The sequence below is a fragment of the Magallana gigas genome, chromosome 4 (assembly GCF_963853765.1).
Source record: "Magallana gigas chromosome 4, xbMagGiga1.1, whole genome shotgun sequence".
NCBI lineage: Eukaryota > Metazoa > Mollusca > Bivalvia > Ostreida > Ostreidae > Magallana > Magallana gigas.
The window spans coordinates 46,964,784-46,980,333 of NC_088856.1; the positions used below are offsets into that span (position 1 = coordinate 46,964,784).

The following is a 15,550-nucleotide window of genomic DNA, read 5'->3' on the forward strand; positions in this document are numbered from 1 at the left end:
ATTTTTATTTGTTTTATGCACTGTTGGATATTTGAATATCCAACTGACAGGCGGTTGGATATTAAAAATATCCAACTGCCCATCAGTTGGATATTTATATATCCAACCACTGTTGATTGAATAGTGAAAATAAACGTTGACAAAATACAATGGGTGACGTCATAAAAGTTTTTTAAACACGTTTACGCAGTGCCAGTGCTTATGAATTTCTTATAATACATGTAGTTGATTTTTACCCCAATATCGAATTTCCTCTTGTGAGTTTTTGCAAGAAACTCTCTCTCTCTCTCTCTCTCTCTCTCTCTCTCTCTCTCTCTCTCTCTCTGGATAAAAACTAATGATTTAGCATTGTTTTCCTATATAAAACAAGTTGATCGCAGTTTTGTACACTTTGATATCGTGTATTTTAATTAGATTAATTTCTTTATTTGCAATATTACTTTTAAAATACAAATAAATATATATAATGCACTGTATCAAAAAACTACATAATTATGTATATCATTTAAACCCTGATTTCGATATTTTGGCATTGATAGTACATGTAAATCATTAAAAATGTTTATACATACTCAAAACTGCATAATGTTTAAGTGTTACAATATGTAATAATATATTATTACATATCTGCTATTAAGGTTGTAATGGACACCTCGGAGTCCATTTTGGGACGTACTTAACTTCATATCGAAATAAACAATAAAATCAAGTATAATTTTATGATTTGTTTCTTTTACACAATTATTACCTAACAGCGTAGCATAATGGGTTAGAGCATTATCTACGGAGATATAAGTCATGAGTTTGAATTCCTTTGGGGCTTTTAACCAAAATTTAAAAAAGAAATACTTTTTTGGCCAAATATTGATATTCCAGTGAAAGAATTTTGATTTTAATGTACCGGGGTACTTTTTATCCACGTTAATATTGACTATTTTCTAAATGAATATTGTCATAAAGAAATCAAATATTAAAATAATATAATATAACAAATGTAAATCATTAAATGCTGAGCATTGTAAATCATTAAATGCTGAGCAATTAGAATACATTACTGCATATGTATAACTACAAAAAATATTTTTGGAAATCAATCACAATATCCAAGCCAACAATATTACTTTAACTTCATGTTTAACTAGTAATAATTATGTGGAATTATCAACTGTGTACATATAATTTATAATACAATACAATGTAGCTCTCTTGAATTTCTTTCCTCTTTAACACCAACACCCGTATTGCCAGATTTGCGATGACTTAAAAATCAGAAACAAGATGATTTCTAAATAAAATCAAAAATTAAAAAATAAGAATTAGCATTTTAATTAAATTTTAATCAAAAGGGCAAGGTCACGGTTTTCTCATTCTAATGTCTACAGTGCTTAAGTAAGGCATTTTTGATAGGCAACCAATATTTGAGTGACATTCGTTGAGATATAAGCGAATACACAGACCTTACATTTCTTTGCAATGTAAACAAATCTTTTGTTAACATTTTGAATGTTGAGGTGAAAATTCCAGTTTCATACCTGAACATGAATGTGTCAAACGTTAGGAATTATTTATCTATGTAAGAACGTGTTGAAAAAAGATTTTTTACTGGTATATTGGACTTGAGTAAATGAAGAGAGGGCACGAGCCTTGTGTACATGATAAAGAATTGTAAGCTCTGTATTTTGCTTATACATGTAACTCTAAGACTGACTCTCAAATTTCATTCGATCATTAGATATGCATTCTTAAAGTATTGTAAATAATAAAAACAGAAAAAAAGAATTTGACCAAAATCGTGACCATGTCCCTTTAAATCTTACGGCAAGAATGTCTGTTTAAATCTTACGGTAAGAATGTTTGTTTTAATCAAATGGCAAGAATTATGATGCTGCTTGATAAAATGACAAATTGCATTGCGTAGACAATTTAAATCAGAGCAGATTTATATCAGTAGAATAATCTGTTTAATTTTTTCTAAATCTAAATAAAATGCAGCATATATTAAAAGCCGTTGCAATTCATGAAATTAACTATAGCAGCGCTGGAAAGGAACAATTTCAATTCCCTGTGTGCGGTAAAAATCTTGCATCTCTTTACTTTGCAACACATTCATCTCGTGCTCCCGTTGCTCCGATCTGGCGAAATCATCGACTCCAATTCCACATCCACCAACATCACCTGACTTGTACCCAGGATGCACCATTAACTCACAGGATATGACGTCATTTCCGTTACATTTGAACGCCTTAGCTAACTGTCTTTGTAAACGTTCTAAGGTCATATCCGATCCCATCGTCTGTAATCCAACAAATCGATCGGAAACCCTGCGAAATAGAATAGAGAAAAAATATGTTGAATTATTTAAGAAATAAACAGCAATTTAAAAAGTTCACCGGGATATGAAGTTGGTTGGTCACGTGATCAAATTCTGTGAAGCCCGAGGGGCTTCCCGGTAGATTTGATCACGTACCAACTAACTTCATATCCCGGTGAACTTTTCAACAATGCTGCTTATTACTTTTATTTACGTTTAAAAAAAACCAAATCGTGTTAAAATTACAGATATTTGAAAAAATATTTCAAAAGTTGACGTAAAACGCTACTAAACAACTATATTAAAAAACTAGATTATCAAATCTTCATTTGGAATAACCCGTACTTTATTCCACGGCGGTGGTAAACATTACTACAAAAGTAGAGAAAAACTTAAATTTCAGGTATAATACAATTATCCATGAAGCCATTGACACGATGAAGGTTTTTCACTTTTAATATGCATGTCATTGAAATTTTTATTTTTGAACAACAAAATATTTATAATTATTCAATAATGCATCAAGATTAAAATTGTGTTACTCTAGATTGTGGTGACGCGTTTCAAATCACGTTATAAACTCTCAACAGAGATACAAACAGTACATGTATATATAGTATTTAACATGCAATTTACATTGTATCTATCTTAAATTATGTCAATCGGAACATGCCCTTGGATTTACAGTTGTACAATCTTACAAACCCTGTTTCAAATCTAAACCGCAAATTCATGATTTCAATTTTGATTATGCGTTTGCAAAATCGTGTATTATCACAGTTACATGTTAAGCTTGCAGGTAATTAAAAGCATGTCGGGGCTACTTTGCCCAATTTTATAAATACCAAATGCCGTTTTCCTTCAAGATAGGTTTGGCTGACGATGCTTGATCAATCACCTCTTGAAACATTGCATCTAAGTCTTTGATGACGTCAGCGGTCCAAGAATACACGTGGTCTGGTTCCAAATCTTCATACGGGCATCTCGTACTTCGAACTCCATTCTCCCGTAAAACTGATGCAAACACTTCACAAATTCCTGGTCGCAATACAGAAATACGTGCATTACGAACTGATTTTGTAACGAAGAAATGACTTTGTTTGACATTAACCACGAACACGAAATAGTTTGAAAACTGGAAACTATAGAAAAATCATAAATGATCCCTGTGTTTCAGCAATCTGTCCCTTTATGAGAATGTGGGTTTGAAAGTTAAATTGTTTAAATTCAGAACATGTTGTATATGCATTACTTTTGTTTGTTTGATTTTGTGTTTTGTTTGTTAGTTTTACTGAGTTCGGTACTTTTGTTTTGGGAGGGATTATTGTGCATTTGAAAACAACAAAGCTTGTCAATCGCAGGTAGAAGAAATAAGAGCACGATATTTCAATTTGAAAGGAGAAATCAATATTGCTAGAGAAAAGTTTGTTCCCTTATAATTGTCAAGTTAAAGTGTGAGCTTAGTCCTTGTTGAAATTGCATAATTTAAATTGAATATGAACAATTAAAAATAAATCCGTTGGAAATGTATTTCAAACAAAAAAAAAACCCACATAGAATGCCACTGTATGTGTAGTAAAAAAATGTAGCATAGATAGAAATAGACAGTACAAATGAGGGTTTTACAACAACAACACCAAAATTTAAATAAACGATTGGAAGCATTATGTATATCAGGCCTCAAAAAATAGTTACAGTCATTCAAGCATATCTTTAACATTTGATGCACTATAGCATAGCATAGCATTGAAGTCTTATACCATAGCATTGGAATCTTATACCATTTGAATCTCATACCATAGCATACAATTCCATATATTTTCATTCATTCGTCATATCATACCACAGCATACCATAGCATAGCATACAACATGATTTTTACTCGTTTTTAAATGATTTTATTTAAAAGAAATAATGTTCACATTGCAGATGAGTGGTAAACTTTAGCTTCTTATCATTTTACTTCGAAATGTTTGGAATTATTCGATCTGTGTATGGAGGTGTTTTTGTTCAAATCTCCTAGCAACATCATAGCATACCATATCCTTAAGCCCTTCCTTTTAATTTCTAATAGCAAAGCGTACAAATCTCAAAGCATTGTATTGAAATTTCATAGCATATCATCAAAATTGCCTACCTTAGCATAGCATACAATTGTAAAAAAATATGCATGAAATGACTGTGGTTGTATAGACTACAAAAACCAAACATATCTAATCTATACTACTATATTAAAATAATAGACTCGAATTTTTTAGCTTTAATACCGATTAATCGGAAGAGTACTGTCTTTTGTTTTATACATCCTAAACATCATTGGTACTTGAAGATTACCAATTTGTTTTTATTTTTTCTCAATCAAGCTTCGCTAATTAATAATCAACGAAAATTCCTCAAAAAATTCCGGAAATCATCTGAATTTTTTGGATTTTACAATCTTGCGCATGCGCATTACATTCACGCTAAATCACGGGTTTGTTTCCACTATATCACATTTGCATGGATAAACTCAGAGATAATAAAACAAACACGTAAATTTTCATTGGAATTTTTTTTTCTGTTCATCAAAGAAAATATGGGAGATAACTCTAACACAGTGCATTTACTACAAAAAAAGCCTGAGAGTTTTGAATGTCAACATGGTGTGTAAAAAACGCTGTTGAAGAAATGTTGAATTCTGCAATTATAGAATCAAACTTTTCAAAGAAAGGTATTTACAGCTTTAAAATAGTTTGTTATGAACAATTTGACTGTTATTTTCAATGCAACTTTATTAATTTTCTCCAAAATCGTATTGGAGCGATTCTGCAATTTTCTGCTACATTAGGGGTATATGGGAGGCATTTTAACTGTGATGAAGGCCTTTCCCCAGACAGAGTTACAGTATTCCAACTAAGCTGAGTGTAGTGAAATTAATAGCATATTATTGTAGGCTTCAAGCTTGGTTATATATGCAAATGTCAACAATATATACGGTGTGGCGATGTATCTATTTCGTAAATGTCCTATATCATATGCTATGTCAACCCGTGCACGCACGGGTCAAAATCTAGTTATTATAAAGGTTAGTCCCACAAAGCTTATATATTATGCAATAGTCAAACGATTAAATTTAGTGCAATAGGCAATATAAACAAAATTTCAAAGCATTTATTTAAAATTTTCTAACAATCTGAATTTATTTCTTCAACTTACTAAATCCTGCCTCCTCTATTAGAGATTCATTCACTGATATTTGTGAACAAAACTAAAACAAAAATCTATTAAAGGTAAAAAAAAAACCATGCATTGATGAAAGATCAGCCTGCTTTTTAAATAGAAGCTATGAAAATTAAAAAATCAAAATCATGATAGAACATTTCTGCTTTAAAAAAAAAAAAACATCCGCATCACTTTATCATTTTATAAATTTGATACACCAAGAGAATGTTGGACCTTGTTCCGAATTTGCAAAAGAGGCATATAAAATTTTCTGTATTGATTTTTCTTAAAAAAAGAAGATAGTATTTATTTAAAAGACTAATCTTCACAAATAAATACCCATTTAAATTTTAAAGATGAGACTTATGCATATATATACATTACACACCCACCTGTTTATTGCGTCGAATATAACACTATATTTACATTTGTAAATATGTTTCCTTTTATGGACCTATATAATAACGAAAACGTTCAATTCTGTATACACGTTTTTGTGACGTCACTATGATAACTGCACGCGCTTATCGCTTGACGGTTGTAATATTGTAAACGTAAAAACACCATTATATTAATTTTTCTGAACGATTTTCCATTCTCAAACGTAAATGTAAGTAATAAACAGCAATGTTAAAAAGTTCACCGGGATATGAACTTGGTTGGTAGGTGATCAAATCTTCTGAGAAGCCCATCGGGCTTTAAAGGATTTGATCACGTGACCAACCAAGTTCATGTCCCGATAAACTTTTTAAATTGCTGTTTATTTCTTGAGTGAACTACAATGTTATCTTAAATACACATTAGTGATGGTGCTAGAAAATTAATATTTATATAGATCTACCAAGTATAATTCCCTTTATTTCTTACGGAAACTTATAGTAAATCCATAGCTCCATAGAAACAGCCAGACTGAAATCTACACGCCCCGTTTATCGATTGGTCAAAATCTACAGTGGCTGAAACTGACAAGAAACCGACAGGACAGATATCGACTCGCCCTAGGCAGTGACCTAGGAAAAATCACGGACTACGCAATACGATCATGATGATGTCAGACCTAAATTCCCATAGAAGACGATTTGGCTGTTTCTTTTTTGATACCGTACTGATGCACATTAACAGTAATTTGGTGAGTTTAACTTATTTTTTACAATAATAAACAAATATAAACAATAAAATGCTTTCTTTGATGATACATGCAAATTATGAATGTAGCTAATACCTGAGGAAGGCGAGTTATTTTTTTTTCTGTAATGTCACCACCTTCGTATTCCCCATGGATCACCAAATAAAGCATTTTATTGTTTAATTTATATTGATAATATGAGATATGTAATGAGCTCCGGTGTGGTATACTTATATATTTTATGCACATATCTTTTGATATTAAGAGTCACCATTTTCATCTACCGATATTTTTTCTATCTTCTATTTATTAAGGAAAACCTAGCTCTATAGGAACTGACAGGGCTGAAATCTACACAGTCCAATTATAAACCAGTCTATTGATTGGTCGAAACCTTCAACAAACCAAGAAAATCACGAACTACATGAAATAATCATGATGATGTCTGACTCAAATTCATTTTAGACGAATTAGCCTTAAAATGAAATATTATCCTCTCTGCGAGAATTGATGAAATCTTAGAGACTAGATGAAAATGTTCCCGGATTGATATCATATTACAAAAATCAGAAGCTCAGTGATTTTAAGTCTTTCGATTGTCGCATGACGTCATTGGGAGCGTTCCTGAATATTTTACCGTTATCGGTTATAATACTAGTGTTATGTAATGCATGGTTTTGCCAATATTTCACTTGTGTTTAACACATTTTAAGCTAAGTAAAGTGAAATAACCCAAATGTTTAACAATTTATAGAGAGTAGTTTGAGTTAAAATCGCTGAATTCAATGAAAAACTGATAAAACCGTACATAGGAAAATTTTTACCTGCCAAGGTAAACATTTTTTTTTCAGATGTCGATAGAAGATATAATGAGTTACAATTGTACCAATTTTCAGTGAGTTTGAACCATTATTTCAAAAGTAATAGACGTTTTATGTTGCTAAACTGTACTTATTCATGGTTGAAAAATTGTATCAAAATGCACTCTTAATTTGATAACTTTCATACTTGCAAGTCTAAATTACCTTCGTATGTTAAAATACATAAAATGAAGGATTGCGATTAATTTCTTTTAAAAAATGCTTTTATTATATAAAGAAATCAGTAAAAAAAAATGATGTTTGATTGGAGAGCAGTCATCGCTATAATAGCCCTTATAGTGTACCTGTGTTACATGTAGCTCCTACAGCATGAGCAAAATATTTGCAACATACCAATATTTAAGTTCAGTTTGAATGTTTACATATTAATCTTCAAATTTAATCCAATATTACACGAATTTAACCATAAAAACATCAAGGGTGTAGAAACCTCAAAATTAACTTCTACTTCAAAATCTTACGGTTAAACAGAATAACGCTGCAAACAAACAAAACAATCGTACAAAAGAGTGTGTTAAAATTTATATTAAATATTCTTAACTTTACATTTTGTAAATACAGATTATATGTACATGTATTTATAAATCTGTTATCATATAAATGATGATTTGAAAATAGTGTCATTGATCATTTAAAAGGATGCATGGGATCTGTTCTGTAAAATATACAGGTTTACCTGGAAGAAGATGTGCGTGTTGGTGTCCGTCAATATGTTCTGGCTTCCGGCCCATCAAAGATTGAAATCTGTCAATTTGGCTTTGTAACTCCCACCTCACCTAACAGAACAAAGAGAAAAAAATAATCAAACAAAATTTTATCCGTTCATGAAATAGAAAAAGTTAAAACAATCATATAAGTCGGATTTTTCTTTGGTTTCATATTTCTTTTCATTGTATTTTTTTTTAATTCAAACTGAATTTCTCTTTGTTTGGAATACGTGCACACAAGTCATGTATATGGTCTTTATAATTAATTATAACGTTGAGAAATTCTAGATTACCTCTTCCATATCAACTTCGCCTTTAGATAAAGCTTTCTTGAGTGAAGAAAGATCGAGGAATTTACCAGTACAATCGGTTAGTGTTTTTGTTTTGGTTCCAACTGGGGTTCCTTCAATGATGTTGAAATGCATCCCTACAACAGAGGACAAAAATCAATAAAAAGGACAAAAAAGACGTATTTTTTTTCACTCAAATTTACAGGGCATACACATATAATATGCAAATTCAAAAGTTTTTCACAAGCACTGGATATGTCATTGTCTAAAATGTACTGATAACGTTAAGAAAATGGAATTTTAATAATATTTGCAAAAGTAAAAAATAAAAGTATTGCATGGCACAGGAATAATGGAAGGAGAAACAATATCATAGTTACAGACTTACAAGAGTATTTAGTTTTTCGGCCGTGATATGTTCACCAACATATCTGTGGTCATTGCATATGATAGAACATTTAAAATTTGGAACACTCTTGTTTTTCAAAAGTCACTTGTTTTGACAAGAAATTATGTCTTCGTCTATTTTTCTTCAAGTTGTTAAAGAACCACTCCAGCAAGTTTTATTCAAGTTAACGACATTTCTTCAGAAAAAATGAAAGTGTGAAGTTAAAAACAAGGTTGATATCCAGAGGTGGTCAAATTCTTACTTCTTGTGCCAAAGCCAGACTAGTGCAATGTATAATAAATAGTTCGTTTTCGTACTGTATCATGAAAAAAAAATGCATCTCAAATGTGGTCCTTTCTAGACTTAAGATTTAAAATAAAAATAAGCGAAACTCCTACACCCATACGAATGAGATGGTGGTTAATTTCAATATAACCAGTAGTATTCTTTAGTTTTTGTTAAATTATAATCAAAGACCTACTTGTAGTTTAAGATTTTGAAACTCCATCACCTGATAGTTCCATCTTTTCTCGGCTCGGTTAATTGATAGAAATACCCTAACTCACCCTCAAAATAACACCAAGGTCAAGATGCATAAATTAAAGGAGCCTACAGGTTTATGAAAATAAATATATATATATAAAAAAGTAATCAATTGACTGCCAACTTCGCGCCTGGTTGAGTTAATTAGCTAATTAAAATTGACGTCCGAGTTAATAAATGAAAATTAGAACCCCAGTTGTTAACTCGTACGGCACTTATGATTAAGACCCGAATTTTTCAATGAAGTTAATAATGGGTAAGAGTTTGATTAAAAAGAGAAAAAAAGATTACAAAAAAAAATATTGAAAAAAATTAAAAATAAAGAAACTAGAAAAGATAGTTATTAACAAATAAAAGGTGGTAAAGGAGACTGATAACTGAAAGAGACGCAGTTGACAGATTTGATAAAATTACTATGTGGGTGTCAGGTGATGTATGGCTATGAGACGTTCATATTAGTGAAGTCCATTTGTTTGTTCATGCCATCAGGTCTCAATTATTTGAATCTGTGCAACCAGAACTTTTCTTTGCTTTTCCGCGTCTGTCCAATGAGGATTATAGTCAATAACCTTCCCATTTGCGACCACTCGTATTAAAATGTTCCCCGACGGGCTCCTTGATTTTATTTTTAGATTACTTCTAAGGATGATGTTGAGGTTCTTAAGGGCAGGGTGATATGTAGTGACAAATGGAACCCTGCTTTTGTCTGTTTTCTCTTTGTATTGCAAAAGGATAATTATTCCTGTCTTTTGTAACAACCTCATCAATTGTAGATTGCAGTGTGTGGGCTTTATAGCCTCGATTACACAGATGGGATATTTATATTCTCCTCCGTTCTTCAAAGATTTCATTAGAAGACCAGATCCGTCTAATTCGGGTTGTTAATCCTTTCGGCATTCCTCTAAAAGTATGGGGAGGGTGGCGACTCGATGGCTTGAGAGAAAGGTGAGAATTCGTATGGAGACTGAATTTTATTTCACCATCTTCCAGGGTTGATGTAGTATCCAAAAATACATTTTTGGAACTAAATAATTTAACTGTGAATTTAATCAAATTGTGGAAGGAGTTGGCATAGGTAATAAATTCAATACGGACTTCTCGGTTTTCAACCCATTTCATCTCAATATCGTCAAATTAAAAACTGCAACCAGCTCAAAGGTTTGAAAGGAGCTCTAAGAAGCAGGTTGCATTCCAATCTTCCCATAAATATATTGGCGTAAGAGGGAGCCATTTTGGTGCCCATAGCTGTGCTACTTACTTGTTTGTAATGTTCGCCATTCAACATGAAATTGTTCAGTTTGAGAACATGTTCAAGGAGCTTGAGTAGAGATTCGGTTGACGGCTGCTGAATCGTTCTACTGTCCCATACCTCCAAGCAGGCCTTGATAACTTAATCGTGAGGAATATTTGTGTATAAGGACGTGAAGTCCATTGTAACGAAAAGAGTATGGTCTGGCAGGCCAGAGGAAGGTGTTTTATTCATGTAATCTGTAGTGTCCTTGAGATATGATGGCAGATCTTTAAGAATGTGAACTAAAATTGTTTATAATGTAGTTGTTCTTTTAAAAAAAAATTGTGTAATTTAATCCTTTTGTCCTGAAGAAGGGACTGGTTGTCCCGAAAATTTGACAATATCTATGGGTCGTGTCGTTAGCCATTTTTAGTGCTTTATATATTCAGTTTACTGGCTTAGTATCTATTTCTTAGATCCGACACTTTAAAGATGCCCAATGTTGTTGATTCTATTCAGTGCTTTATATATATATATATATATATATATATATATATATATATATATATATATATATATATATATATATATATATATATATATATATACACGAGGGTCAATCAAAAAATACGAAGACAATGTGGCTGTCTCTCATATATGTTTCACATTAGTCATAGCTTACAAATTAAATTATGCACCGCCACTTAATTTATTGGTATACGAAGTTTCATTCCATTTAATGAAAAGGTATTTTTGTTACCCGATTTTAAAAATAACATGTTTTGTCACCACGGCGCACGGTTATGTTGAAAACATGACGTCAAGATGACGCACGCACAGTTAATAGAAATATCCAATTTTTATATCACCCTGAGTCTTTTGTGCTTCCCACCATACAATTAAGTTCGGCACTATATCACTCAACATCTAATTTGTTCACATTTGTTAGAGAGTCATAAGTTAATTCCTCGAAGTTTTCATTTTGTACTGCATGTCTCTTCGATTACTGTAAGAAAAACCCTGAACATCAGATATTGTTGTTTATTCTTTTGACCATCTTCAAATATTTACAGATATTCTACTCTCTTTCGTACTTTTGGTGTTCAAAATACAAATACCACTTCCCCCTAAAAATGTAATACACAAGAGCTTAGTTTGATAGGGTGTACAGAGATCAACATTTCAGAAATATCTTGTTTTCATCTGTCAATTTCAATGAAAAATGAAGAAAAGTTGTAACAAATCGTAGTTTGTCCATTTTGAAAAATGAAATACTTGTATGTAAAAAATGGTTACAGTTTTACCAAAAAAACGGCATTTAAAAACCATTCACATCCTCGTTAGAATGATGTTAAATTGAGTTTAGGTATCAGGCCGGGATTACTTAACCCATAAGTTGATATATTAAATGTGAAGATGGAGAATGTTTTATTTTCTACATAATTACTTTAAAGCCGTAGAGTACAGAAAAAAAGGTAAAATCGATCATTCATGACGTCATTATGGTTCTAGCACCAACAAGTCTCTCTGTAAGTATTGATTTACCTTTACAATCTACTGATAATAAAATTGTTTAATGTTTTAAAAACCTCTTTTAAGAGGAAAGGGCTACAATAAAAAGCCAACGCCTAAAAATGCATGCTACAAGTTTTGAAATGTTTCACAAAGCATTCATGTATGATTAAACATGTATACTCATGAACAATTGAACGTATGCTCCCATAACCTCGCTTTATCTAAAGCCAACATCTTTATCTTTATGCATAAGACCGACGTGTCAATGCACTACTGTACCAACAACTTATGAATATCTTGTAAAGATGAAGTACTAGCTGGTAACCTCAATTCAGCGAAAATTGTGATAACAAAAATGTGATATCCAAGATAGCATGACTTTGTTGGGCCAACATTGGCTGTGGGTTGCAAGGTTGGCAAGGTTTAAGTTTTATTCTTTTAAAGGAGCTTGTAAAAGCCCAACACTAAAATAAAGATAGTCTGCTTATTCTATTCTGCTGCTGTAGAATTTAAGTTGCCGACCCTGAGATAAGAGATAGCACATTCACTGACCAATCAATTAAGTTTTCGTAAGACTAGCCAGTTTCCATGGTTATTGTGATATCTGATCTGTTGAGATGGCCAAATTTGCTCCCATTTAGCATTTTGTAGGACAGATCTAGAGTTATTTAATACACAGTCTGCTAAATGCATAGCCAAAGTCTAGCGAATAAAACAGAAATGTAAGTATTATTCATCTCAAATAACTGCATATATTAAGCCAATTTTATTAACGTCTAAATATATATCTCTCTCATTTATTGAATATTTTTTTTAGGGAATGTCAAGCTGTCCCCTCCCAGTTTAATGAACTTTCCGCTTTCCTCTGACTTAAAAATTTAATGTTTGTGAAAAACAGTGTTTTATTTGAACGACTATAAATAGCTGAAGATATAAATGAAGCTAAACAGAAGAAGGTGGATTATAACTTTATTCTATTTTGGAGGAACTAAGTTTAAAAAGTGTGGATATAGATTTACCCTGTGAACATATGCTAGCTAAATAAGGAACGGCCGTTATCTAATTTCAAGGATTTTTTTTTTATCATAGCTTGTTCATTTTCAATCTGGATTCAAAATAAATCTGTCATTTAACTAGCATTCGGCCAATGTTGCTCATATATTACATACCTTGGCAAACTGTTGGGCCAATATCAGAAGGATGATGACAAATGTGACGTTGTGCCGATGTCGACCCAGCATGTGGGGCCAATGTTGTGCCGATTAGCAAAACTACATTGGGCCAACATTGTTTGCCAACACTGGGACAAAGTCACTGGTTGCGTTGGGCCAACAATGAATCAACAAAGTCATGCTAGCTGCGATGTTCCAAAAAACATATACATTTGATGAAACATCGAAATTCGATGTAATAGATAACTTTTTTTTTTCCTTTCAAAAACTTCTTTTACAGTTTATTTTAATCCTACCAATAAGTAGATATCCCAGTATTCATTACAAATGTTTTATCACAATGTCCCCATTTTTTAAGGAAAATACACATGTAAAATTAATACTTTCAATAAACATACATAATTTCATTTCATAATAACGAATTTAATTCTCAAACATTTAAAACCATATTAAATAGTTTTAACCAAACCTGTTTACCATATTAAATTTCAGGGTACCTGTTGGCATGTTGACCTTTTTCGCCCTATTGACCGCATCTTCTGCTGCGACGCCATTAACCATCAGCGTGACTCCACTAATTGCCCCGCTCAGAAAACAGGTCACCATGCCCTCGTTCCGCTCCACGCTATAGCCAAAGTCGTCTGCATTTATAACCAGAAGCCTCCTCATTGTTGTACTGATGGATTTGCGGTTATCAGCGTGTGTGTGAGTACGGCAGCCTCATAGGGATGCAAAATGTAAGGTTTAACAAATTGAATGTAAGACGACTTTGATGTATATAAAAAGGGAGCATCACATCTGCAGTTGTGCATGAAAATATGCACAAACATATGTACATCTCGTAAGATACTTTTTACGCTATTTTGTATGTGAACCGAATTTCCTAGCATCCGGTATATAAGCTATTTACATGTATGTATTTTATGTCAGTTATGCTATGCAACCCATGTATATTAATTTTGTATTGCGGCAATGATATTAGATCGTTTCATAAAAATGATCAATGTTAGATCAGTGTTGTATATCTCCCTTGAATGCATCGTGTTTAGTGATAAACACCAAATGGTGTTCGATTTCTCCATCTGATCTGTGTAAAATTTCCAATTTTTTTTATCGCACGAAGTCAAACTCATGTATTATCGTTTATATGAGCCTCGAAATATAAAAACCGTTTAAATAACACCTCTGCCACTATTCTTTCTGGTGATTAATTGTATTTTAATCAATGATTTATTTAGGATTTAGTAAACTCTCTTATTTGCGGCAAAATATTCCAAAATACATATGTACATTTTTCAAATAAGTATGCCACATGATCTGGTCTTCTTGAGTGTATACTTTGTTGAAAAATGTGCAGTAATAAGTGTCAAGCATATTTTGATACATACTGCAATCAAGCTAATTTAAAGATTTACACTACAGATATTTAATTGCTCTCTCTCTCTCTCAATGTTAGATCATTTTTGAAGAATAAAGGGTAAAACGTCATGTGATTATATTGTTAAAACACTTAAGTAAACATTCACTTACATTCAAACTACAAATACCCACTGGAAATATTCATGCTTAAATAAAATTCTAAAGAAGGTGTTCTTGAAGCGTTGGTCATTTAAACGATAGTTTTAGTTTATTTCTTGTGTTAATCTACTTAAATAGTAAAATAAAACAACACACCCTTATACTGTTCTAGACAAAGAACACGAACATTTGATCAAGTGAGAAGATGACAAGAAAAAAGATCTAGAAAATAATTTCAGTGTGTCATTTTGGTGCTAGAGCCATTATGACGTTATAAATGATTCAGTTGATGTATTTTTTTTCCGTTTTTTAATACGTCAAAGGAATTATGTAGAAAATAAAACGTTTACTTGAATTCTATATCAATTCAATAAAAAGGCAATCCGAACATCTATATTTCAATAGCATCAGTTTGAAGAGGAGGTAAAGAGTTTGTTCAATGCGGTTTATTTTTGTGAGAGTGTAGGCAGTCTATTTCATTAGTCAAAATAAACCCTAGAAATTTGTTACTAATTTCCTTCATATTTCATTGAAATTAATAGTTCAAAACATGATGTTTCACTAAATTTACCGAAAATAAATCTTCCAGTACACCTTATCAGGGAAGCTATTGTCATGAAGCATCACTTAAAGAATCTATATCTTGAATTTTACAAACGTGTTGGCA

The 15,550-nt window shown here is 31.9% G+C and overlaps 1 protein-coding gene across 2 annotated transcripts; it reads right to left on the minus strand.

The window, feature by feature from the left end:
* Positions 1–1,412: 1,412 nt before the first annotated feature.
* Positions 1,413–14,075, minus strand: LOC105342436 (carbohydrate deacetylase). Of its 2 annotated transcripts, none has more exons than XM_011449379.4 (5): positions 13,863–14,075; positions 8,520–8,653; positions 8,196–8,295; positions 3,157–3,349; positions 1,413–2,321 (listed from the first exon to the last, which is right to left on the minus strand). In XM_011449379.4, exons 1-5 carry the CDS (start codon positions 14,032–14,034, stop codon positions 2,024–2,026), a joined length of 897 nt encoding a protein of 298 aa, XP_011447681.3. In that variant the 5' UTR covers positions 14,035–14,075; the 3' UTR covers positions 1,413–2,023. The 2 variants fall into 2 exon arrangements, with proteins under 2 accessions (XP_011447681.3, XP_065938694.1); XM_066082622.1 differs by having other exon boundaries at positions 2,099–2,321; positions 3,210–3,349.
* Positions 14,076–15,550: the final 1,475 nt, after the last annotated feature.